Below are 27066 nucleotides of genomic sequence, written 5' to 3'. Positions count from 1 at the left end.
TAAAAACAGCTAAAAATAGTACTCAAGGAAAATGAAAACAGAGTAATTTTCCTTTCTAGAGAACGTTATAAAACTGCCTCGTCCTCCATTCCCTGGACTCACGTTTGGGCAAAGGCAATAGCAGATCAGTCTGAAAGCTGTATACACGCCTGCCAGGGTGATGCCGATGGCTGCTGCCAACTGTGGAAGCGGAAGAGCTCTACCTCTGTAGGCAGGCGCACTGTTCATTTCCTTTTCCACTAGCTTGCAGCATGAGGTCGTACCTGGTCTTGTAAATCAAGCAGTTTACAAGTTTCTGTTTTCTACAGAAACACTCTGACCCTATTTGGGTAAGCTGCTGATGAGTTTTAGCATACCACCGGGCAGACTTGCTCAGAGACTGGGGACAAGGAAGCGCGCCTGGGCTTGCTGTAGCAGACTTACCACCCAGATGTTAGAGCGTGCTTGGAGCTCCGCATTTACCCGGAAGCCACCAAAATCTGAGTCTATCTCTAGTCCACCAGTCTTGGCCAACTCAACATTGGGCTCCAGGCCCACAGCTGCCACTATGTGGTCAGTTTCTACCTGAGGAAAAAAAGAAATAATTCAGTCAATCACCACAATTTCCACAGATGCCTATGAACATAGCAACTGCAAATCATGTCATTAAGAAATGGGGCTCAACTCAATAACAAAAAAATAACCCAATTAAAAAACAGGCAGAAGATATGAACAGACATTTTTCAAAAGAAGATATACAGATGGCCAAGAGGCACATGAAAAGATTCAACATCACTAATTATTAGGGAAATGCAAATCAAAACTACAATGAGATATCACCTCACACCCATCAGAATGGCTATTATTAAAAAGACAAGAAATAACAAGTGTTAGAGAGGACATGGAGAGAAGGGAACCCTCATACACTGCTGGTGGGAATGTAAAATGGTGAGGTGGGAATGTAAATTGGTGAGGTGGGAATGTAAATTGGCACAGCGACTATAGAAAACAGTATGGAGAGTCCTTAAAACATTAAAAACAGATCTACGGTACGATCCAGCTATTCCACTTCTGGGTATTTATCTGAAGAAAATGAAAACAGTAATTTGAAAGGATATATGCACCCCCATGTTCATTGCAGCATTATTCACAATAGCCAAGACTTGGAAACAACCGAAGTGCCCATCAACGGATAAATGGATAAAGATGTGGTATGTACATCTATAATGGAATATTATTCAGCAATAAAAAAGATGAATCTTGCCATTTGTGACAACATGGATGGACCCTCAGGGTATTATGCTAAGTGAAATAAATCAGACAGAGAAAGACAACTACCATATGATTTTACTCATGTGTGGAAGATTAACAGACACACAGAGATACAGAGAACAGATTAGTGGTTATCAGAGGGGAAGGGGGTAGGGGGAGGGTGAAAGGGGTAAAGGAGAACATGTGTATGGTGACGGATGGCAACTAGACTTTCGGTGGTGAACATGATGTAGTCCATACAGAAGTAAAAATATAATGATGTACACTTGAAATTTATATAATATTATAAACCAATGTGACTTCAACAACAAAAAAAAGAATTGGGGCTTTACAAAAAAATCATTGGTTAACTAACCTTTGGTAAACAGATTTTAAGTTCTGTTTCATAAAGTCTCCCCCTCCACACACACATACACCATATCATCTGAACAAACACTTGCCACTCTAGTAAGGTCTCAAAAATTTGTGATACAGATAGGAAGGGGCTACAGGAAGGTGGTTCACAGGTGTCTACTCTGGCTGTCATCACTCTTATTTTAATGGAGGGACAGTTCATTCAGAAAATTATGACAGGTTAATGGTGGCTGCCAAGAAAATTAAGCTACTGGTATCAAATGGAGAAGTAAGAATGAGGAAAGGGGAGGGCTAGAAGGTCTTCTGGCAGCCTGTCTTCCCCTCCTTACCTTCCGGCCATCTTTCAGCTTGATGAGTAACTTGCCACCGCTGACTCCAACTGATTGCACAATAGCATTGGGCAGCACCTTAACCCCCTCTGTGAAGGCAAACAAGACCAGAGGCTGAGGCTGTGAGCCTAGCACCTTCATGAAAAGTAGGGAAGCTGACCAGAGGCATCCCCCGTCATAAAACTGGTAATCATCAGTATGCAGGCAGCCTTGGAGAGCCCCAAGAACCTACACCCACAGTTCATTTTCAGCACTTCTGGGAATCTGGTGCATCAGATTCAGAACACCTACATGGACTTGGCTGACTGGAGAATGGTGGAAACATTTCATCTGCTAGGTGATATGGCTTACGTCAAGAGGGTTCCTGGGCTGGCCCCGTGGCTTAGCGGTAAGTGCGCGCGCTCCGCTACTGGCGGCCCGGGTTCAGATCCCGGCGTGCACCGACGCACTGCTTGTCCAGCCATGCTGAGGCCACGTCCCACATACAGCAACTAGAAGGATGTGCAACTATGACATACAACTATCTACTGGGGCTTTGGGGAAAAAAGGAGGAGGATTGGCAATAGATGTTAGCTCAGGGCTGATCTTCTTCACAAAAAAAAAAAGAGGGTTCCCAAAGAAGCAAACTTCGCCTTAGGCCTAACTCAAAGGAAAGAATGGCAGCATATGGAAAGTCTCTATACCTCGTCTGACTTTTTCCATGGTCCAGTTGCTGAGGTATTCAGGAAGGATCTTTCCCATATTTCCTTTCTCAGGGAAGAGTTGAATCACTTCTGTGCCTAAGGCTCGAGCTGGGAAGAAGAAACAGAGTAGGCATAGCAGGAGGCAAAAGCCATTTATTACACAGAGGGCAATGCTGCGACCCAGGCCAGAGCTCCCATTTGTGGGGCACTGGAGCACGAGGGCACTCACAAGGCAAATACAACAGGTGCCAGGACTGTTGTCCCTGGATTCAACTATATACTGTGAACCCAGTGCACTTATGCCTAGGTGTCACCTCAGGCTTACACAAGTGCCTTGTGACCTCTAAATAGTAAGCACTTCCCTGAGAAGATGCCCTGATTTCACACAGCTGAAAAATCACGTTAAGAAAAATGGTTGCCATGAAACAGTTAAACTGGAACTCACAGATCTCTTTCAAGCTAGGAACCATCATGTGTCTGAAGGAAGTCTTTGACTTTTACAGGGAGCAGCAGTTCAGAGATACATACAGTTCTGTAGTTTACATTGCCCTTACCATCTTAATAACTCACTTTTCTTAATATTTTATTTCTAAGGAGTCCTGGCCTAGAGGCTAGAGGAAAGGAAAGAAAGCATCGCTGCTCAGTTGTTCAGATAGCAGTTTTTTGGTCACTAAGTGATCCCTCACCAGAACTAAGCTCAGGGCTTATATTTTTGCCATATCAACCTCCATCAAACTCTTTATATTGAACTTGGCAAATGTATCTCAGGAATTTCTGAGAGCCTCAAAAAGCATGTGATGTAAGACCAGAGAAAGAAAATTAAAGTCATTGCCCAGTACTCACCCTTTCTGCCAAGAGCACAGGCCAGTTCGCTACCAAGGAAGCCCCCACCAATAATCGTAATCGACTTGACTTCCCGGGAAATCTTCTCTAAGGTTCTAAAGTCTCCAATCTGCAGGATCACACCAGTTTAGTCCATTGATTTCCCAAAGGGGCATAGGATGATAATACCAGGAAATATTTTCCGCTAAATCTCTGACAACAGTAATTTGCACATAAAATCTTCTCCTTGTATAAAGTGGCTCAATTATAGCCTCTATGTTACTGATGGAAATCTTTCTCCATTGTAATACTCCTTCTAGCAACAGTGGTTCTCAACTGGGGGCAGTTTTGCCCCCTCCCCCAGGGGACATTTGGCAATATGTGGAGACATTTTTGGCTGTCACAACTGGGGGTGGGGAGGTGCTACTTGCAGCTAGTGGATAGAGTCCAGGGATGCTGCTAAACATCCTACGATGCACAGGACAGCCTCACAACATACAATTATCCAGCCCAAAACGTCACTAGCGCTGAGGTTGACACACCTTGTTCTATCAAGAAGTTAAAGGATAGTACAAATCTTTTCAAATACCCATAAGAGTGGCTGGAAAATCTCAGCAGTTTTCATAAGCAAAGCATGGTGTTAAGAAGCAAACATCCCTTCCTTTTTCACTTAGGTACTCTTAACTTTTCTCCCCAAGTCTTTACAATAGCACTTGCAAGGAAAAATGCCAAGAGGCTATAAGGAGTTCCAATGACTCAAATGCATCAGGAGAAAACAACTATGGAAGGGCAATCGGAAGGAATTATAGCAAGCACTAAAAAACACTAAAAGTATTTTTCCCCTAGGAGCTTAAAACCCTTGAATGAGGTATCTGAGGTACAGAGAGGGAGTGACTTGCTCAAGGCCAGATAATAAGTCTGTAGAAGAGCCATAAATAGAACTCGGATCTCCCAATTCCTGAGGGGTATTTGGGGACCACAAGATTATGCTACCTCTTCAAAATTGACACAGGGAAAGCACTAAAGCAGACAATTACCTTTCTGAAAAGTGTCGTTCTACTCTTCACCTCTGCTCCAGCCCTATCAATGGCAGACAGACTTCTTGGAGTGCCTCCTGGAAATAAGAGGAGGAAAACCCTTTAGCCCAACAAGGAGGAGCTAGCCCAAACAATCCCCCCACAAAGGTGGCGCTGTGGTGTATGCTCCTGCTGGTGCCAAAGCAGCATCAACAGGATACGAAGGCTTTGTTTTCCTTCAACTCGCCTCCCAGCAGGCTTTTATCAATTTCCTTTGAGAAGCAGATTTGAGACTCTCTCTTCAAAGGGCCCGCCCTCCCCGTAGATGGCTTTTTTTTTGCTTCCCTGTTCTCTTCTCACCAGATAGCATAGCCACGTTTGTTTAAGCAATTGCTTCAGTCTCCTCACTTGATTTCTGATTGGAACTGGCAATGAAGCCATGAGGCTATATCACTTTCAGGGCAGAGGGCAGAGGGCAAGGGCTAAGCAGGGAGAGAAAAAAGAGGCAATCCACTTCAATACCCATCTGTGCCTTTACTGGAAGGAACAGCAGGGATAATCCAGAAACGCTGTTGATCAGAGGCCTGTAGTTAACAGGGCTTTGCACCAAGAGAACACTCACTTCAGAGAGTCTGAGTTTCAGTTTTCTTAAGATTAAGTAATGCCTTCTATACTAAAAATTGGAATGAGCTGTATCAGGGAAGAAAGCCATCTCCAGTAATACTCACCTGTTGCAATCAAGCACTTTTCATAGGTTATTTGAGAGCCATCATTAAGTTTCACCATGTTGTCTCTCACATCCAGCTGTACTACCTAGAACAGTCACACACACACAAAGGAAGATGTAGAGATGAATTAGCTTAAAAATTTTATTGAGATATAATTCACATAATATAAAATTCACTGTTTTAAAGTGTACAATTCAGTGATTTTTAGTATATTCACAAGGTTGTGCAACCATCACCACTATATACTTCCAGAACCTTTCTATCACCCCAAAAGGAACTATGTACCTATTAGCTGTCAGCTCAGTGAGAAGAATTAGTTCTTGACCTAAGGTGGTCCTCAAGAAACCATTTCTAAGTTATCACTGATACCACAGTTTCTGGTACCCAGTTTCTTCAAATGGTTATAATTTCCTAAGCAGCCAACATTAGAACAAGTCCCTATAGTCCCAAAGCTCCTGCCCAATTTGTGGAAGTGGAGAACAGGGACTGACTTTTCTGCTTGGCTCTTTGGAAGCCTTACTTCTTTGTTAACAACTCTCCTACATCCTCAACATTTTTACAGGATGATTTTTCCAACTTCTAGCCTTCACTAAAACTCAGCTCCCCGCCAAGGATAGCTCATATGTAGCGACTGCTCATTCACCCACACCCCTCCTGTTCCTGGTGCTCTGAGGCGCACAAACCTATATCCCGACAAATCACTGTTATCCAGCCACCTCCTGGTCACTCCTCCTCATTCACTGAAGACCTTGGAACCTGGCTCATACATTTCCTCTGAGCCACATCCAGAATCTTCTCTCTTAAATCTCTACTTCTACCTCAAATATCCCGCTCTTTGGTCACAATTTTCCATCCTTCCAGCTTTCTCTCAGTCCCACTGTCACCTATACTTGCTTTCGATTTTCTCTGTTTACCCGCAGGGTCTTCTATTCCAACTAATCTGGACCAACGGTAGATCATCCAAACTGTTCTCTTGCCAGCACTCCTAATTCACCTTCTTATGGTGAAGAGCTTGAGCTTTGGAGTCAGAGAGACTGGGGTTCCAGTTTCTGCTCCACTCGTTACTAGCTGTGAGACCATTCATTCAAGACGTATTTATTAAGCACCTACTATGTGTCAGGCACTGTGCTAAGCGCTGGGGCACAAGTGTGAGAAAAACAGATACCTTCCCTGCCTTCAGAGTCTAGTAGCCAAGACAGACAATTTAACAAGCACTACAATCAAGAGTAAGAAATGCTCTGATAAGGGCAGTGCAGGTAACGCTAGGAACGTATGGCAGGTGTACCAAATTGAGCTTTCTGGAGGCAATGATGTAAACTGATATCATATGGATGAGTAGCTTCTGTAGCTGCCTGTGATTTGTCCTGAGTAAGCTCCCTCTTCAGTCCAACCCTAGCACTACTGGACCCCCACACTGCTCACTCTCAGATAACCACCTGGTATCCTAGTTTATTGCAAAAGTAAGTGAAGCCATTAGATGTGATCTTCCTCAGCTTCCCATAAGGGTTCCCACCTCCCAATCCCCGAATAAAAACTTTATTTCCTTTCTTCCAGCTTCTGGGATGATGTGTCCTTTCTGTTCTGTTTCTGTGCCTGAGCCCCATCCCTTCTTTTCTCTCCCAGAACCTTCCCCTATTAGTCACCCACTCATTCCCCCCTCTCTCTCCTGACATCTTATACCTTCAGCCCATTCACATGCTTCAGTCTGTCCCATCCTAAATGTCCCACCTTTGAGTCTATGTCCTCCTCAAGCTTTTGTCCAACTGTCATCTCTTTTCTTAAACTTTTTGAAAGAGTAGTTTATCCTGTTTTCTAACTTCACAATGATATCTGAACTGCTAAATCTAATAGGTCATTTTACAATTCTTTTCTTACCAGATTCCTCTGCTGCAGTAACACTATGGATCATATCCTCCTTCTTGAAATTCTGTCCAACCTTGGCCCCTGTCCTGGGTTCTCCTCATACTGCCCTTTAACTTCTTTCCTCGTCTTCTTTGTGGATTCTGCTTCTTAAGCCTGCCTCCTAAAAGTTGGATTCCCCAGGGTTCCATCCTTGTCCCACTCCTCTTCTGACTACCTTTTCTCTGTGGAAGGCCTCACCCCACTCTCATGGTTTCAACTCCTACACATACGTGGATGATTCCTGAATCTCTATTTGACCTCAGATCCCTCCTCTGAGAGTCACAGTCATATATCCAACTGCCCACAGGACATCTCCAAACAGATATTCCACTTCCTACTTAACAGTCCAAAACTAAATTTTATTTCCCCCTTAAACTAGGTCTTCCTCTTGCAATGTCTCTCTCAGTTTGGGGTACACAACCACCTACCACACAAGCTGGAAATCACAAAGTCATCTTTTGCCTCCTCTCTGTCCCTCATGTTCCACCTTCAATCAATCACCACGCTCTATCAAGTTTGCCTCCAGAGCATGTCTCCAGTCTGTGCCCCACTCTTCGTCACCTTTCTATCAGGAAGCTTTACAGTGATGTCAAGAGCTTGGGCTCTGGAATCAGAAGTCTGCAGTCAGACAGATCTGGGCTCAAATTCTGTCTCCACCACTTATTGGCTGTGTGATCTTGGGCAAGTTATTTAACTTCTTTTTAATCTCAATTTCTTTCTCTATAAAATGGAAGTAATAATAGTACCTACCTCATAAGATTATTGTGAGGATACAATGAGATAATACACGTAAAGCTTTTTTTATTTTTTTGCGAGTAAGATCAGCCCTGAGCTAACATCCATGCTAATCCTCCTCTTTTTGCTGAGGAAGACCGGCTCTGAGCTAACATCTATTGCCAATCCTCCTCCTTTTTTTCCCCAAATTCCCAGTAGACAGTTGTATGTCATAGCTGCACATCCTTCTAGTTGCTGTATGTGGGACGCAGCCTCAGCATGGTCGGAGAAGAGGTGTGTCGGTGCGCGCCCGGGATCCAAACCCGGGCTGCCAGTAGCGGAGTGCGTGCACTTAACCGCTAAGCCACGGGGCCGGCTCACGTAAAGTTTTTTAAAACTGTGCTTACTTCATCTTCATCATCATTATCACTACCACTACTGTCCTAATTTGGGCTCCCATCATCTCTTGCCTGGATGATTGCAATAGTCTTTTTTTTTTTTTTTTGTGAGGAGATCAGCCCTGTGCTAACATCCGCCAATCCTCCTCTTTTTTTGCCGAGGAAGACGGCCCTGGGCTAACATCCGTGCCCATCCTCCTCCACTTTATATGGGACGCCGCCACAGCATGGCTTGCCAAAGCAGTGCGTCAGTGCGCGCCCGGGATCCGAACCAGCGAACCCCGGGCCACCGCAGCGGAGCGCGCGCACCCAACCGCTTGTGCCACCGGGCCGGCCCCTGCAATAGTCTTTGAAATGATCTATTTCTAGTCTTGTCCCCTTGAAATCCATTCTCCTCAAAGCCAATAGAGTGGTTACTTAAAATTCAATCCAACTGTTTTATATCCTTGTCTAAACCTCAACAGCCCCCCAGTGCCTATGGGATCAAGCTCAAGCTTTTTCAAACGACAGAGCTCTCCATGATTGGGCCCCTGCATAACCTCTCAGTTTCATTTCTTGCCACTCCTTAACCTGTACTTTCTGCTCTATCAGTACCTAGCTGCTTGTTTCCCTGCACCAAACATGCTTTTTCATACTCTTGTGCCTTTGCTTATGCTGTTCTTTTTTTACCTGAATACTCTTCACTTTTCTCTAATCTCGTGAATGCTTCTTCATTCCATAAGATTTCCCATTCTATAAGACTTCCTCCTCCAGGAAGCCTTCCCTGAAACTATCACTACGCTGGGCACGCATCCCAGTAATTTCCACAATACACTGTGCATCTTTCTTACTCCACATCTGTGTTATGATGATCTGTTCATGTTTCTGCCTAATGCTGTTAGTCCCTAAAGGGCAGGGCCTGTGTGCTATTTACACATAGGGAATACTTAATACATAATGTCTCTTTCTAGCTTATCCACAAACCTACATCCCTCTTCTCTGCCTAATGTCCCCTTATAGAAGAAGTGGGCCTGTCCCTATTAAAGGTCAATGCCTCCACTTGTGCTCTGGATCCCATCTACCCGGGCTTTGCTCCTTCTGATAACTCTTCCCTCTCTACTGGAACACTGCCATCAATTTACAAACACACTCTAGTACCTCCCATAACACAACAAAATAAAACCCTCCCTGGACCCCACAAACATCCTCCAATAACTGCCCCCATTACTCAGGCACTCACCTTTGTAAAGTCTAACAATGTTTTACGTCATGCCTGAATTATTTTACTGTCCTGAATAATATACATTTGTCAACCTCTTGTCATCAGTAATCTCAAAGAAATGTTACTGTGGAAAATATGAAGAAGGAAGGGCAGAGGAGCAAATCAGGAGAGGGAATGGCTTCAGGGTCATGGTCCCCAATGATCCGACTTCCCTGGGAAAGTTTAGTTGGCATGCTACTCTAGGCTTTGAGATTAGTGCTTTCCCCAGGAAGACACACTTAGCAGTGTAGACTGGCAATATTAAACCTAAAATGACTCAATCCTTCTTCGATGAACTACAATGGCAGGACAGACATAAATGGTAGTGGGAATACAAGTCACCATACTCGCTGGCCACGACAGCACACACGTGGAACCTGATAAAGGAAGCAGCCTACCAGCTCACCTTCTTCCCAGTGAGGACAGCCACACCACCATTCTCAATGTGAGGCAGGTCCTGAGCAGAGACATAGAAAGAAGGTGGCTGGAAATATATGCTGTACAGAGAAGAGGGAGAAAATGTTATAAGCACCTGGAACTGCTACCAACTTCACCCATAGCTTTAGTAAAATTGTTTCCATCATGAAAAACTTTTAGGAACATTTTCCAAAGTAAGTCTCCAAGGCCACTAAATCTTGGCTGTGACTTACTTATACAGAGGTATTTTAGACCAGTGGTTCTCAGCTAGAGGCAATTTTACCCCCCAGGGACATTTGGCAACGTCTGGAGACATTTTTGGCTATAACAGCTTAGGAGGAGTGATGTTTCTGGTATCTAGTGGGTAGAGGCCAGTGATGGTGTTAAACATCCTACAATGCACAGCCAAACTCCCACAGCAAAGAATTATCCAGCCCTCAATGTCAATAGTGCCGAGGTTGAGAAACTCTGTTCTGGACTTAGGTTCATTTCAAAGTTAAAACAAGAGGAGTGCCCAAGGAGCTGGTATTCACACCCACCTCAACGAACGGTCCAGAATTACGTTGGTCAATGCACAACTAGGTCTAGCTCCTGAGATGATTTTGCCTCAAACAGTAGACAGTAACTATGAGATAGTAATTAAGGGATGACTAACATAATTAGAAATATGAAGGCTGCGTGAGAAAGGAACATGATAGTGGGGGTGAGGGAGGTGGGTAGGTTTGTAAAATTTAGCCCAGTATCAAAGGAATCACTAATGAGAAAAAAACCGGAACTCAAAGAACATGGTACTGGAAGCAAGAGATCCAAGGAGTCCTTTAAAAGGAAAAGGCTTCTGGATCTGCATTTCCAAGTCTCTTGTGCAGACATTTTAATAAAGCGGTTCTTCCTTACAGTGTTCCCACTCTCCCCCTGCAATTCTGAATACCTGCTAGAGTGTCAAAGAAAGTGCCATAGAAGAGTGTCTTTTGCTTTTATGGGACATGCCTAGGCAAGTATAAAGAAGTGACAACTCAGGCAGAGCTGATCTTCACTGGAGAAGTCTAACATAAAGGTCCTGGAAATAGGAGCAATACTTCAGAGGCCAACACTACATCTTCACTTGTTGGTAGATCTGGTAACAGAATCCAGGACTCTTGCCACTGTAGCCTGTTGCCTCTGAGATGTAGCAAGTGTGTACCACAGTGGACTCCGGTGTGCAGCCCTGTCATCCATCCTAGGCACTGCATGTGGTTCACACAAAATCCAGACCCACTCCCTGTGCTTAGCTGAAGTTGCTAGTCAGGCCCATTTTACATAAGGGAACACACCTTCTCTCTTTTCCATTCCACTGTTTAAATCGCAGTGTCTTTGTGACATTTGGATCATCTGAAAACCACAGTTCTTTTGAAAGAGGAGGTCGCATGTATGGCAGCTCAGGATCTTCAGATACAATCAGTACCTTTAGACACAAAATAATGATACTTATCAGAGCCAAGTCATTTGAGAGGCAGATGTCCAAGTGTTCACACTGGCTAAGTGCTTGCAGACTATACCCTTCGTGCCAAGCAAGACAGTGCGTGCCTTACCCTGGCCCCAGGATCCCGAGCCCGGATGGATCTGGCTGCAGCAAATGCAGCGGTGCCTCCACCAATAAGCAGGAATGGAACATGACTTGGTACTCTGACTTGAGGAACTGGCTCTCCTTCTGGAGCTGTAAGCAACAGACCAGACATGGTGAATTTTCTTCAAGTCTCAGAGGACTCCTTGCCTTTACATAAAGTTAGCACAACACTGTACCTACATTAATCTTAACAAACTTCACAGCACCCTGATGGGACAGGAAAAGCAAGTATACCTTTCATTTCATAAATGAAAAATACCCAAAAGAGAGGTGAATGATTGGGTCAACGTCATTCATTCATTAAGTCTGCCAGAACTAGAACCTAGTTTAATGTTTAGCTATTTCTCAAATATATAAGAAAGTATATATTAGAAGGCTTCCGCCCTTCTCATTAACTTCCTAATGACCAACAGGAAAATATCAAGTTCACTTTCACCTTTTGTTAGCAATAAAGGGGGAAAACCCAGCAGGATAATTAGGGATTATTTTACAATGATCAAGAATAAGGAGGTGTTATTGAATAAAGCAATGTAAATTGCCCACCCAGAGTTGTGGGGCTTATTAAAGGATTAAAACATTTCTCTCTGAAAAATCAAGCCAAGTCACGTGGGATGGAAGTGACAGCTAGGGCTATATGCTTTAGGAAACCAAATATATCTCTTAACAACTCGAAACTCCAAGGACTCAAAAGGGGAACAAAACAGACCAAAAGAATTTCCTCGTTGAAAAAAAACACTTTATCTCTTTTCCACTAATTTTCCTTACCAAGCTTGCCTTTTTTATTTAAAGCTTGCCATTTAAGAATCTAATCTAAATAAAAACAACCAATCATAATCATAATTTTATCCTCAAACCCAAATTCCAGTCAAATGCTTTAACAAATTGCTCCCAGGTCTAGGGTAATACCACAGTTTCTGAAAGCTTACACTCTCACAAGCATCATCGTGTCTATAAGATATTCGCAAAGCATAGCACCCCAACTGTATATAACTTTCCCCTCATATACTGAGTTTCAAATCATACTCACCAGATGATGTGGCCCTTTGCTGTTTCTCTTCTGGTGTCAGCCCTAACCCTGAAATTCTTTCATTATATCTTTTTTTGTCATCTTTTATAGTCTTGTAGGCCTGTAAATCCAAACATGGAGAAAATTTATCATACAGCTAGCTCAAACCATAAGTATTATCATTATCTTTCAATTAAATGAGAAGCTTTTGTCTACATGAGGTAAGTTCTATGTTAAAATCACTACGGCAAAATTATTTCCTTAAGAAATAAAAAATATTGAGTGTGTACACAGTTGGTGTGGAAAGAATACAGGTTAGCAGATGAAAATGTTCCAGATTTCCTTAGGCTCTATGTGAAGAATTTTCTTCATACTTAATTCTGAAGGTACAGCTAAAGAAAAAAGAAGAACATTTTATACTAGAAGAATAAAATGCTAATGGCTAAACTTTATAAAAGGGGTTTTGGACTACGGACTATGGATACGAGCTGTGAAAGCAATCTACATGGTCCTGGGTAGGAAGCTGGGATGTAAGTTTTCCTGGTAGATATCCCAAAGTTTTGCTGGGTACTCAGATAACGCCCTGAAACATGATCACCTGTCTCCTAGTCTCATAGAGTAACTCATCTTTCTCTCAATGGTCTATCCTTTTACGACACTCAAATATTTATTAAGGGTCAAACATCTTTCTTAAACACCTGTTGTATTTCAAACACATTCATGCACCGCATAACAACATTTTGGTCAACGATGGACCACACAGAAGTAGTGGTCCCATAAGATTAGTACCATATAGCCTAGGTGTGTAGCAGGCTATACCATCTAGGTTTGTGTAAGTTCACTCTATGATGTTCGCACAACCATGAAATCACCTAATGATGCATTTCTCAGAATGTGTTTCACAGAACTATCCCCGTCATTAAGTGATGCATGATTTTATACTGTCTTCTCTAGCCTTTAAAATTGAAGAAGGGTACCTTAGCATTATGACTTGTTTTTTTTTTTTTAAACATATAGCAACAGGGGGCCAGCCCAGTGGCGCGAGCGGTTAAGTGAGTGTGCTCCGCTGCGGTGGCCCGGGGTTCGCCGGTTCAGATCCCGGGTGCGCACCAACGCACCGCTTGGCAAGCCATACTGTGGCGGCGACCCATATAAAGTGGAGGAAGACGGGCACGGATGTTAGCCCAGGGCCAGTCTTCCTCAGCAAAAAGAGGAGGATTGGCAGATGTTAGCTAGCTCAGGGCTGATCTTCCCCCCCCACACACAAAAAAATATAGCAACAGAGTTTATTAGAGATTTTTAAAAAAGCAGTAGGCAAAATGACTTGTTTTTATTACAACGCTTTTGCTCTTTTGTACCCCACAGGGTCAACAAGACAGGAATTTAAGTGAACATATGCCAGTTGAAATCCCAGATTACTAATTAATTGGAGGAGAAAGTAAGGACAATCAGAAGTATCATAAAACGTGTTCTAAGGATATTTCTATGAGCCCCTTACAGACCAGCCCGTTAGGCAATGTGCTCCAATAAGGACCCCGAGACCCGGACTTAACCTTTATCAGCCAGGAAACATCTAACCTATGACATGGATGTATTAGAAAATTAAGTACTGTCTGTTCAAAGACAATGGTTATTCCTTGAATTTACCACTAAATTCATCAAATTTAATAAACTGAATTCAACTAACATTAATTTCAGGAAGAAAGATTTTATTTTGGCATTAGATACTATATATGAGTGCAGTATTTACCCATACCCAAGAAAAAATATTTAAGAAAGGGACTTAAGCTGGTCAATGAGTGAACAGAGAAATAAACTGGGGTCGTGTTCACACTGAGAGGGATATCCAAAAATAGCCTAGGCCCTCTCACAGCCCCTAATGGCTTCACAGACGAGGTGAAGAGCAGACCAAGAAATAGCTTGAGGTTTAGTGGGAAAAGGACAAGAATGAGATTTGTCATATATTTATATACATATATTTGTATATTTAGAATTTAAGTAAATGTTCTGATATAAAAATAAGCTTACAGACATACTAAATAAAAATTTACCTTTCCCCTAAGTGTTTCTGTATTCCCAGTTTGTACAGATATCCAATTAGTGACATAAAAACATGTCAGGTTAAGAAAAACTACAAATTTATGAAAAATATTAGTGGTGACAACTTTCCTAAACAGAAGAATATGGCAGCATTTATTCAACTTAAAGGAATTTGAAAGGAAATGGGTCATTTTCTGAGTGGGGCAATGTGATCCTATCAGTTGAACAACGGCAAAGGGCCCAAATATAGGCATACCTTGGAGATAGTGTGGGTTTGGTTCCAGACTACCACAAAAAAGTGACTATCACAATAAAGTCAGTCACGCAAATTTTTTAGTTTCCCAGTGCATATGAAAGTCATGTTTACACTATACTATAGTCTATTAAGTGTACAACAGCATTATGTCTCAAAAAATGTACATACCTTAATTAAAAAAATACTTCATTGCTAAAAAATGTAAACCATGATCTGAGCCCTCAGGGAATTGTAATATTTTCGCTGGTGGAGGGTCTTGTAAAAAATGCAGTATCTGTGACGTGCAATAAAGTAAAGCGCAATAAAGCGAGTATGCCTATACTAAATCTCATTAAATTAAATATTTTATTTTTTTATTTTTTAAATATTTATTTATTTATTTAGTGTGTGTGTGAGGAAGATCAGCCCTGAGCTAACATCCATGCCAATCCTCCTCTTTTTGCTGAGGGAAGACGGGCGCTGAGCTAACATCCGTGCCCATCCTCCTCCACTTTATATGGGACGCCCCACAGCATGGCCTGACAAGCGGTGTGTCGGAGCGTGCCCGGGATCTGAACCCGGGCCGCCAGCAGCGGAGCGTGCACACTTAACTGCTATGCCACGGGGCCGGCCTGTAAATTAAATATTTTAAAAGCTACTTTGGCTCTGCTCACTGACAAATAACAAGATTGAGACTAGGGGACCTGCCTGTGGTCCTAGAGAAAGCCACTAGCAAGAAGAGGAGGAACACTCACATCCATGCCAATTAGGAGTCCCTATTTGCAATCTAAGCTGAAGAAACACTGTTCAAATCAGTGTTTTTTCAAACTGAGGTTGCAATGCATTAATGGGCTGTAAAATCAATTTAGTAAGTTATGACCAGCATTAAAAAAATACAAGAGAATAGAAACTATCAGAGTATATCACATGTAGTATTATTTTGAAAGTTTGTTTCAGTTTTATGTATATGTGTCAGTCATGCACCGCATAACAATGTTTCAGTCAACAATGGACTGCATATATGACAGTGGCCCCATAAGATTAGTACCATATCGCCTAGGTGTGTAGTAGGCTATACCATCTAGGTTTGTGGAAGTGCACTCTATGATGTTCACACGACGACAAAATCACCTAACGACTCATTTCTCAGAACGTATCCCTGTCATTAAGTGACACACGACTGTAGTTGTATAATGGGTTGAAAGATAAAATGTATTTCTTTCTGGGGATTGCGGTAAAAAATTAAAAAGCCACTGGTTTAAAGCATAGACCTCAAGCAAACATTTCAGAAAAATCTTCCTTGTTCTTAGTGCTACTCCCTTATTTTTGGAGGGTAGAGTAGGGGGAAGGTAAAGAGCTCCCAACTCAGGAATCACTAAAGTAGTATTTATATTTAAATTAGGAACACATCCTCATATGAGAAAAGTTATGAAGGAATACTGTTGTGGACTCAATGTCTGTGTCCCCCTGAAATCCATATGTTGAAGCCCTAACCCTCAATGTGATAGTATTTAGAGATGGGACTTTTGGGAGGTGATAAAGGTTAAATGAGATCATAAGGACATGGCCCTAATCTGATAGGGCTGATGCCCTTATAAGAAGACCAAGAGACTCCAGAGCTCTGGATCTTTTTCTCTTCCACATGTGAGGACATAAGAGAAGGTAGCCATCTGCAAACCAGGAAAAGCCTCACCAGAACCTGACCATGCTGGCACCCTGATCTTGAACTTCCAACATCCAGACTGAGAGAATAAATTTCTGTTGTTTAAGCCACCCAGTCTGTCGTATTTTATTATGGCAGTCAGAGCAGACTAATACAAACACTAAACAACTTATAGCCATATCTCATCAAATGTGAACTCTGATTTTAAGTTAACGGTTCTCTGGAGACTAATACTAATTTCAGTGAAAAAAAATCTAAGCCACCTCAGATCACGTTTTACATGATTTAAAACCTAATATAAAACTATACAAATAGTTCAATTACAATTGTAGGTAGACAAAAGCTTATCATTTAACCTGTAACCACTATAATATAGTAGCTTTATTATTACTAGTGTTGGATAAATACAGAGGGCAATGAGGCATTTAACTGAATGGCTTGAGAGGAACTTGTGCTTTGTGGATATTTCTAAGGCGGGAGAAAGCAAAAGTGACTGGCCCTGTCTTGTGGCCTGGCATCAAGACTTGCCTGGCCAGCTCTGTGTAGGCCATCCAACTCTGGTACAGCAACATAAACCAGAGGTTTAATAGGTTTAAATTGTTACAAACATACCAGACGCAAACACTTCAAATCTATTTTTGAATGAATGGGATGAACTGATGGGAAAAGTTGAGAAAGCTGTGAAATGGAAAAGTTAAGGCTCAGAAGGTAGTATCTGAATTATGAATGAGAGGCATTTAATAAAGCAATATACAGGAATGTGTTAGCTTGTACCACTTCAGCCACTAGTTTGACCAAATTAGAGATTATAAAAGGGACACTGCCAAATGAATTTACTTTGAAATGGAGGCTGGGGGTGAGTGGGGAGAATATTGCAATTTCTATGGCTTTTTGGATCTCCTCAGAAGCATTCAATAAAATGCCTTTTCACAATAAAAGTAGGGCAATTGATTGTTTCCCATAGAACACAAAAATTATATTTTATCTAAAATGATTCAAAATAGATGGTGTTTTAGTTACCTTTACTTGCTTATTCAATGTTTACTCTTTGAGACTGTCTTGTTAGATATGCAGCACTAAAGCACAATATAATTTAGCATCACAAAAAAAGAATGGCAAAAGTTGTAAAGAAAGGGTTGATGCTGAGGATTTATAGCAATCATTAAATGTATGGCTTTAGATATATCTGGTAGGACTTCACAAGTTTGAAGAATGAGATTTGAGGACTCCCTAGTGACTGACAATGTCCCTTTAATAAATACCTAGAAAGCACATGCCATGAATATTTCATTGTATTCTAACGGATCAAGTTTTCATTAGTGCCATGGTCTCACCCACCCTACCCCAAAATATATTTTAGTGTTAGCATCTTACATAATAAACTCCTGCCCCAGTGACTGTTGCTCCTACAATTAAGAAGTATACTAGGCTGCTGCCATCTTTCCCAGAAGCACCTGCAGACGCTAGTGATCTAGAAGGGGATCCTAGGTGATGACACTGCACAACTGTAGGTAAAGATAAGGCCAAGAAAGAAACAAAAGGAAATAGAAAAAGCACTAAGTATTAATGAAGAAACATTCAACACAAAGGCAGAGAAGCATTTTTGGTTACCCTGTGCTAAAAAAGAAAAAAATGCTGCTCCGCGATTGGAGGAGAATGAATATTTCCTCAAAGTCTGTTATCAGACAGAGCGCACCTATTTCTTACTCTGATTTGACTCACATCTGGCAAGAGCTGTCTACTTTCCTTGTGCACTGGGGAATCAGGTCAGGGAATGACGATACAGGTAACTTCAAATAATTTTCATGTCCCCTTTTTTAACCTAGTGATCAAGGAACAAAGATAAGTTCACTGTCTTACCAATGTAGAAAGAACTGAAATCGTAATGGCGTCCAACCATTTGCTCTCAGTAAGTGAAACAGCTTCCTTCAATCAAGGGTGTTACTAGGTGTTATCTAAGTTGGTTCGCTAAACCTTACACGATCCAACTTTAGACTGATCTGCTTAGTCACAGTAAACCCTGCCAAGTTAAAAAAAAACACCCACAGAATAATTCCTCTGTGACCAAGTAAGCTGATCAGAGTTCACTTAAGGAGATGTAATTGTGTTAGTACTACATAGCAGTTAAAACCACGTTTCTCACCTCACACAAACTCCATTCTAAAATTGGAGATACTAGGCCTATTTGTATAATTTAGTCATGGAGTGAGGTTCAGGGATAGTTTTCCTTTTAGAAATGCTTAATATTTTGGAATGAAGGCTGTTGTTGTTGTTTTTTAATGTCTATCCCAACCTTAGGAAAAATAAAATATTTGACAAATGGATCAAAATCAAATATTGTGCTAAGGAGCTGCAACGAAATTTGAACTTATTCACAGGTTAGTGTGTCACATCCAAGAAAAAAGGTACAATTCTGTGGATTAGTCAAATCTAAGAAAACACAATAGCTTTCAAGTAAAGAGTAAAAAGACAAATGAAAAGAGCAAAGATAATCAACATGAGATTAAATTTCAGTCATTCCCAAATTGGCTCTCATAGGATATTAGATAGTAGGCACTTCAAAGAAGGCTTTTTGGAAATTCTTCCAAAAGGAGAAAGAGGAATTAGTTGCAAAAGTTTTAAAGCAGAGTAGTACTGAGTCTGTTAGTGGGAGCTGTTTGGCAGCTTCTTTACACAAGCTGCTTTTCTACTTACATATGCACCAGCTCCTATTGTTGATAAGCCCACAAAAAGGACTAACACAGAATTATCGATTTTGCCCCCTGATGCACCAGAGCTAGCCATTTGTCTTGTCATCTGGAGTTCTAGAGGAACATGCCATCGCTGGAACAAGTTGCCTAAGGAACACAATTTATTAAGACACACACACATACAAAAATAAAATAGTTAATACATGTTTATAACTAAATGTCAATGCATTGTACAAGTAAAGACTTACTGCCCAGTGGGCTGCATGATGTGCACTGTTAAATAACCAAGAAAAACTCATCAAAACTGTACATACAAATACAACAGATATCAGAATGCACACTCTTAAGTTGTTGGAGTTTTTAAAAGTACAATTTAATGCTGTCCAGGGAGGAAATTTACAGCTTACAAAAAAGATAATGAAAAACACACGAGCAGTTCACCAAATACTTCTCTTCACATCTTCACCATAAATGAAGTGAACATGGAGAGATGACTGAATAAACAGATATAAAAAGTTAACTACAGGCTACCTGGAACATTATAACAACCACTTACGGGGTTATCTAAATGCTGGCTTAAACCTTGCACAAAATAATAAAACCCTGCAACACAATCTAAGCAGAACACAGTTCAGTCTTGCATGAAAGGTCATGTGTCCTAGCAGATAGAAATGTTAAAGCTCAGAAGAAAATGAGAAAAAAAAATTTTAAGTGAATTTATCTCCCCTCAAAAACTGAAGAATTTCAGACTATGAAATATTTTTTTGAAATGAGAAAATTTAAAATATCCACCAACTACTTGGCTCTTAGTCCTCCAAAATAATACAAAGATTTATGCTGGTCTAAAACTCTGCACAGCTATGTAATGATCTGATGACCATAACAACTTGCACACACGGAAATGTAAGAGTTTCAAAGATTTCCTTCTCCAGGAGGATGCTGGCATTTTCAGATGAAGGAAGGTCTCAGCACTTTCTCTCCTTGTGATATTCCTTGTGTTGACTTTAGAGGATCAGATAACAAATATTTTCAGCTTTGTGAGCCATACAGTCTCTGCCGCAGCTACTCAATTCTGCTGATATTGCACAAAAGCAGCCACAGACAATATATAAATGAATGGACAAGATTGTGTTCCAATAAAACTTTAGTTATGGAAACTTAAATGTGAATTTTAAATAATTTTCACGTGTCACAAAATAGCCTATTTTGATATTTTTCAGCCATTTAAAATACGTAAAAACCAATCTTAGCTCGAGGGGCATACAAAAGCATGTGGGTTTGGCCCGTGGGCAGTGGTGTGCTGATCCTTATCTAGAGCAGTGGTTCTAAAACAAGCGTGCCTCAGAGTCCCCTGGAAGGTTTGTTAAAACACAGATGATCAGACCCCTCCCACCCCCGCCGAGTTTCTTTTGTTTTTTTTTGTGAGGAAGATCAGCCCTGAGCTAACATCCATGCCAATCCTCCTGTTTTTGCTGAGGAAGACTGGCCCTGGGCTAACATCTGTGCCTATCTTCCTCCACTTTATATGGGAGGCCGCCACAGCGTGGCCTGACAAGTGGTGCCTCGGTGCACGCCCGGGATCCGAACCCCGGGCCGCCAGCAGTGGAGCTCGAGCACTGAACCGCTATGCCACAGGGCTGGCCCACCCCCATCCCCCGAGTTTCTGAGTCAGGAGATCTGGGATGGAGCTCAAGAACTTGCATTTCTAACAAGTTCCCAGGTGATGCTGATGCTGTCAGTCTGCGCTTTTGAGAAGCCAGGCTTTAAAAGACATACAGAATGGGCACGGTGGTAGCATTCCATATGGACTTGTAGAGATTAGGAATAGGGAGCTTTCCCCCTTGCTTTCACAATTTCAGGGCACGGAGGGATAAAAACACATCCAATACAGGTCTGCAGTCTCTTACCTGAAATCCTTGGGAACATGTGTATTCCAGAACTCAGAACTGTTTGGTCTTAAGTATACAGTGCATATACCATATAGTAAGTAACACCCAGTACAGTAAGGGGCTGCAAACCACAGACACACACATTAACGTTTCTATGACTAATCATAAACTGTGTGGGTTTAACAAAAGATTCTAAGTAGCCTCTCTCCAGTTCAGGTCAGGTTTTACTAGCAAATGAGTTACAGAAACTTGATTTTTAGTCCTATTTTGATTTCTGAATTACAGATAAGGGACTATGGACCTATACTCTTAGAACTGGAAACGTATTTTTCTTTAGTGTTTTTAATTCTTACCTTCTTTAGAATCTTTCATCACCACATGAAATAAAATGGTTTATATTTGGAAATAACAAATCATGAAAATAAAAACATGTGCAAGGGTGGAAAAGCTTATCTCAGTCTGGGCAAGCTTTTGATTTTTAGAAGTCCATAAAAATGTTGAAGCATCAGAAGTAGAAACTGACACCTCTCAGAGCTTAGAAAACGAAACTGGGTAGAAAAAGTTCCACGTGGTTTAGTTCAGCGTATTCAGTTTTGTCCCCCACCTCCACCAAAAGTTTGTTTACTGAAAATAAATGTTTTTAAAAAAATTCTGTTTATCCGTCCAGAAGATCCTAAATCCAAAATCATAACAACTTTGTTTTAATATAATACTAATGTGTTTATTCTGTATTTGCTTGCTTTTCACAAAATGATAAAACTAAAAGTGTAGATTTGGGAAAATCCAGCAGCTTTTGCCTCAATTTGCCAAAAAAGGAGATTACTTTTAAAGTAAATTGATTTTTTAAAAAGTAAATTGGTTAACATTTAAACTATTGCTTGAAAAGAAATGTAATACACCACTATTATCATTAACCAACCAACTTTTTACATACCTACAAGTGACTTTAATTTTGTAAAAGTTGGTAAGTATTCTATGGATGTTTGTATTTCCCTCCGATTTTCTTTTACCCATTAAATTATTCCCACATCTTTCTCCCCCCCGCCCCGTAGCTTCAAAATTTTCAGTAATTTTACATCATGACTGGAACGTGCCTTTTCACTTGTCTTACTAACGTGGGAAGCCAACATACTCCTTGACTTCTCATTGCACCAGTCTACTTGTTTTAGATTTTCTGCAGTCAGATCACACATACAGAGGTAACGCTTTCTTCCTCACACTTGGGATACTTTTTTTTAATTTGATACATTTATATATCATAATATGATTGCCATTGTAGTGATAATTAGTACCTCTATCATGTCACATAATTATCATTTCTTTTTAGTGGTTGGAAATAATTAAGTGGTTCTAGTCTCTTAGCAAGTCTGCTGATTATAATATTGTTGTCTATATTCACTATACTGTGCAAGGATTCAACTCTTGAATTATTACACAGAGCAATAGTGCCTAACACATAGTAGGTGTTTGCTCAATAAATATTTGTTGGATTAATGAAGGAAGGAAGGAAATGGAAATTCTTCCCAAGTCTATTGATAAGGACTGAACATTTTGAAGAATTCTTTGCAAAGAAGTTTTAGCCACATCCCATTTATTTCAGGTTGCTTAATAATAAATTAGTAACCTCAAATACCGCAGACTAGCTTAGAATAGTACCTAAATCAGCAGGTTCATTTCTGTAGATATCATAATCTCCTGTTTTTCCATACTCCCAGAAAGCCTTTTCCAGAAATACATTCACACAATTTAGGTACCTAGGAATCTCAAATGGTTGAGATCTATATGTTCTTGAGTTTTGTTTTCTGAATGTCAAACTGAATCTTCTGACACAGATCAAGCACAGGACAGGACAAGCCTCGATGATCTGTCCATTGTAGCTAGGTGCCTCTTTATAAGGACTCCAACAACTATTTACCTTTATCAGCCTTTTTTTTTTAGCATCAACCCTTGCTGGAATTTTAGAAGAATCAGAGTAGTAATAACTATAGTACAGTGTAAACCACTCTGAAGAAAGGCACCAGAGGAAAAATGATTTAGATGACAAAAAAAAAAAAAAATCTAACCCTGTTCTGCAAAGTTAAGTCCTTCACTGTACTTGGGGTTCAGTCTCTGAGTATTTACTATGGGCCAGAGACTGTACAAAATGCTAAGGACAGGGCCGACCCCGTGGCTTAGTGGTTAAGTGTGTGCGCTCCGCTACTGGCGGCCAGGGTTTGGATCCTGGGCGCGCACCGACGCACTGCTTCTCTGGCCATGCTGAGGCCGGGTCCCACATACGGCAACTAGAATCATGTACAACTATGACATACAACTATCTACTGGGGCTTTGGGGAAGGAAAAAAAAAAAGGAGGAGGATTGGCAATAGATGTTAGCTCAGAGCTGGTCTTCCTCAGCAAAAAAAGTGGAGGATTAGCACGGATGTTAGCTCAGGGCTGATCTTCCTCACACCCACACACACACAAGATTAAAAAAAAATGCTGAGGGCACAAAAATAAATAGGACATAATCCCTGTCCTCAGGTAGTGTATAGCTTAGGAGGGAAGAATGGCTGCTACTATTCTGAATATCAGAAAATGGGCTTGATACAAATCACAAGAGACTTAAGGTTGCTCAGTCTGTTTTTTCAACCCTTAGGTCAGTGGAACAGAAGGGAAAGAGTCATTATTCATTCAAAACAGTATTTCCCAAACTTGCCTGATCATATGAATTACATCAAGGGGCTTGTTAATATATAAATTCTCAAGGATCTCTCCTGGAGATTCTCATTCAGTAGGTTTTGGGGTTGGCCCTCCACTCGATTTATACCACTAGGCAACTTTTAGAAACATGATCTAGAAGAAAGTTACAATATGAAGCAACTCCCTTAAAATGTTAGAAAATGTCTAGAAAATATAACATATTAACTGGTTGCAGAAAAGGCTGACTTGCCAAAGATTTTCTTCTGGAAAGCTTTGCCTCAGGAGAAAGAGTGGGCAAAGGGTCATCTTCTCGGCTTCAAAGGAAAGAAGTGTCATTTGGCAGTGTCCAGGAAGTCTGGATCCTTGCCCACAAGGAGTCCAATTTCCTTTTTAAGGAGGTGAGAAGGATTCTGAATAGAGAAAAATGTTCAATCATTTGACCCTCAGGTCAGGGGTCGGTGATAAGTTTGATCACACAGGCAGCACAATGTCTGGTGACCAAATAAAATACTACTGAGCAGAAAATATCTATTTCCTGATCTGTCCGCTCCTCAGTGTTGAATGCAGACATAAAGTCATGACTCTTAATTACCTTCAATCATTTCTGGAAAGAGGCAGAGCATCCAAATAAAGTAAATAAACAAATAGTAGCAATTATGATTTTAAGGCAAAAGGTAACATATAATAGAAATGAACCTGACAAATGGTGACAGATGTGGATGAAATCAGTTTCAAGGTAGGTTTAAAGTTTGCTAACATCCTGGCAAAGAATTGTGGGGGAGGAAGGGAAAAATGGTGGGGGAAACGGCATATAAACAAACTGCCTCTTCCCCACCCATGCAAAAACCATATGGTAGATGCTACCATGTGAAAAAGAAATCAGATTAAAAGCAATTAGTAATCAAGTCACAAAACAGGGTTAATTCCTAAAATGATAGAATCATTTATTTTTGAAATTGTAACCCCACCCTCACCCATTTCTAAAGGCATCATATGATGTTATACTCTGGTGCTTGGCCAAAGGGCAAAGAATAAGTGTATACAAAGAGCTGGAGAGATACGTCAAGAAGTCAGAATATATTCTACAGCAGACTGCCTTCAAACAAAGTCATACAACGGAAAAAAACATTTTGAGTCTGTATTTTTCAGTAGTTTAAATATCACCAACCACCTTCAAACGTCTAAGAAATCAATTTAACTTTGCAAATCCATATATAATTGATGAGAACTTTTGCTCGGACTTCAGAATGCTGGTAAAAAGTGTGAGTTTTAGGCAAATTAAGTACACAAAGTTTGAAAGGCCAGTGTGGATGAAAATCTTCAGCTTACCTAAGTTTCTGTGTAAATTTCTGTGCAACTTGCATAGAGAACCATCATTTCAATGCACAAAACCCATACAGATGACATCATAGACAGGGTATTAATTTAAAAGCTAAGGCAGGGGTTTTTAAGTTCCAAGAACAATATGTCTTAGGACATACCTCAGATATACCCATTAGAAAATATTTTCTTGAGGCACAGCAACTAGAAAAACTGTTCAAATGCACATTTGCAAGGACACTAACAATCTAAGGGAAATATTTTCCACTTTTTAAAGCACCCAGAAGATGGTTCCACATTGGAAAGGCCTCAAGGATAACCTCTGACATTGCAAATGTGAATATTCTTGGGTGGTCAAAGATTATTGATCAAAAAAACCCCACAAAAACAAAAACCAAATAAACAGCACCTCCTACAGGTGGATAATTCATTACTCCCATGAGGTTGTGTAGGTTGACAATGAGCAGGCTCAAGATATGCTCAGATAAATTCGTGGATATCTGATGCACAATGGGCTAAAGGGAACCAGATGCATTCTTAAGCTTTTGAGGTCAAACTTTAGGAAGCAATGTGGAGCTGTGGCAAGGGGATTAAGGGCCTAGAGACTGGCAACCTATCCTTTGCTGTACCTATTAATTAGCTATGTGACCTTGGGCAAGTAATTTCACCTCTCGGTGCCTGAGTTTATTATCTATAAAATGAGTGGGTTGAACTTTACCACAAAATCCCTTCCAGCTCTAAAATTGGGTGAAACAACTCCATGGAGGGCAAATACAATATGTTCTGCAAACTGTTTCTTGGAAGCATTCAAGACCACCAAGAATTACACTGACATCTCAAATTAATTCTGGGCCAACTCTCCTGGTGTCTGGCTCACAACAGACCGACTCCTTACTTGCGCTGCACTGTCTCTGTTTCACAGGGCTCTCAAATCTATGGATCCTATCTGGGGTTTGGAAGGTAGAGTAGGTAATATCCCCTTTTACAGAAGGAACTGAGGTGTAGGGCTTAAATGTCCTGTTTAAAGTCTCACAATCGGTAAATGACAGTCTACTTGACCTCATGGCTCTAAAAAGGGGCCTGGGGATGGCCAGGAGGTGGCACTGGACAATACGAGGCAGCCAGCTGTTCTGTTATCCCTGAACAACAAACCCTCCCAGGAAAAGGCCTCAAGCCGACTACTGGGTTCAATTCCCTTGAAGGTCAGGTCAGCATGGCTTATGAAACTCGTGGTTTGGATCCCGCCAAGTCGGAATTCACGAGACGGTGAGTGTGTGAAGTTTTTCCCGGGGGGTGGGGGGATGGCTGTGAGGCACAGGGAGCCCATGGACCCCAGGCCCTTGGTCTTCGAGGTGGGGGTTGCCCGGGATGGGTCAGTCAGTCACCTGGGAGCCGGTTCCTCTGCCTCGGGCCTCGGACGCACACTGTCCGCACCAAGGGCGCCAGCTTCTGCTTCAAAGCACCCGCCGCTAGGCCTCCACACCGGAACATTTCGGCAACCGCTACTCTGGACCTCCTCCTCCTTTCCTTTCGTCTCCCGCACCGACCGACGGGTCAAACACCGTGGGCCCCAGCCGGCTCCCCGCCAGTACTCCCTTCACACGCACTCTACGCAGGCTCCGCCTCCCAGCTCCGGGTGGGCATTGGACAGTTAAGCCGGCCTGTTAGAGCAGGGGAAGGGGAAGCGCGACTGGAGGCCTACTGCGCAGGCGTAGTACTCAGCACCGCATTGCGATTGGCCTGCACGGTGAGAGGAATTGCGCATGCGCCCAGCTCCCGGCACACTTGCCCAGGCTCCGGGAGGGATAGCTTGCGAGTTTTCGCGGGTTGGTGGCAACGGGTTTCGCTGAGCGAGTTCAGAAAGCTGTCCAAGGAGGGACCTGTGGGGCCGCTTTACCTGGCGGTTGTGGCCGGTGCTGCGGCTGTATCGATGGCGAGAACTGATAACAGCACCTTTGGGAGGTGTGGCCCCAGCACGGCATTTTGTTCTGTTTTAGGCCACTAGCTACTAGGCCCTAAGATTTCCGGATTCTCTGGCTTTGAACCACTTCTAGACTTTCCATAGGTCCGAGCCCGGGCGCCTGGCT

The 27066-nt window shown here is 41.7% G+C and overlaps 1 protein-coding gene across 2 annotated transcripts in view; it reads right to left on the bottom strand.

Moving 5' to 3' along the window:
* Positions 1–26588, bottom strand: part of AIFM1 (apoptosis inducing factor mitochondria associated 1) — a 32277-nt gene extending 5689 nt beyond the window's left edge. Inside the window, exons 1-12 of one of the 2 annotated variants that reach the window (XM_087426878.1) lie at positions 26365–26588; positions 19096–19238; positions 12485–12584; positions 11423–11547; positions 11165–11295; positions 9844–9934; positions 5184–5268; positions 4477–4553; positions 3461–3569; positions 2618–2725; positions 1935–2023; positions 424–564 (exon numbers count right to left, since the gene is read on the bottom strand). In XM_087426878.1, coding sequence (XP_087283004.1) covers positions 424–564; positions 1935–2023; positions 2618–2725; positions 3461–3569; positions 4477–4553; positions 5184–5268; positions 9844–9934; positions 11165–11295; positions 11423–11547; positions 12485–12584; positions 19096–19238; positions 26365–26470 — 1305 coding nt within the window. In that variant the 5' untranslated portion in view covers positions 26471–26588. The remainder of the gene's footprint in view (positions 1–423; positions 565–1934; positions 2024–2617; positions 2726–3460; positions 3570–4476; positions 4554–5183; positions 5269–9843; positions 9935–11164; positions 11296–11422; positions 11548–12484; positions 12585–19095; positions 19239–26364) is intronic. The other variant, XM_004437292.2, reaches the window with a different exon arrangement.
* Between the last annotated feature and the right edge of the window lie 478 nt (positions 26589–27066).

This window comes from Ceratotherium simum, chromosome X (assembly GCF_057802395.1).
Source record: "Ceratotherium simum simum isolate JZ-2026a chromosome X, ASM5780239v1, whole genome shotgun sequence".
Taxonomy (NCBI): Eukaryota; Metazoa; Chordata; class Mammalia; order Perissodactyla; family Rhinocerotidae; genus Ceratotherium; species Ceratotherium simum.
This window is presented reverse-complemented; position numbering and strand designations above follow the sequence as displayed.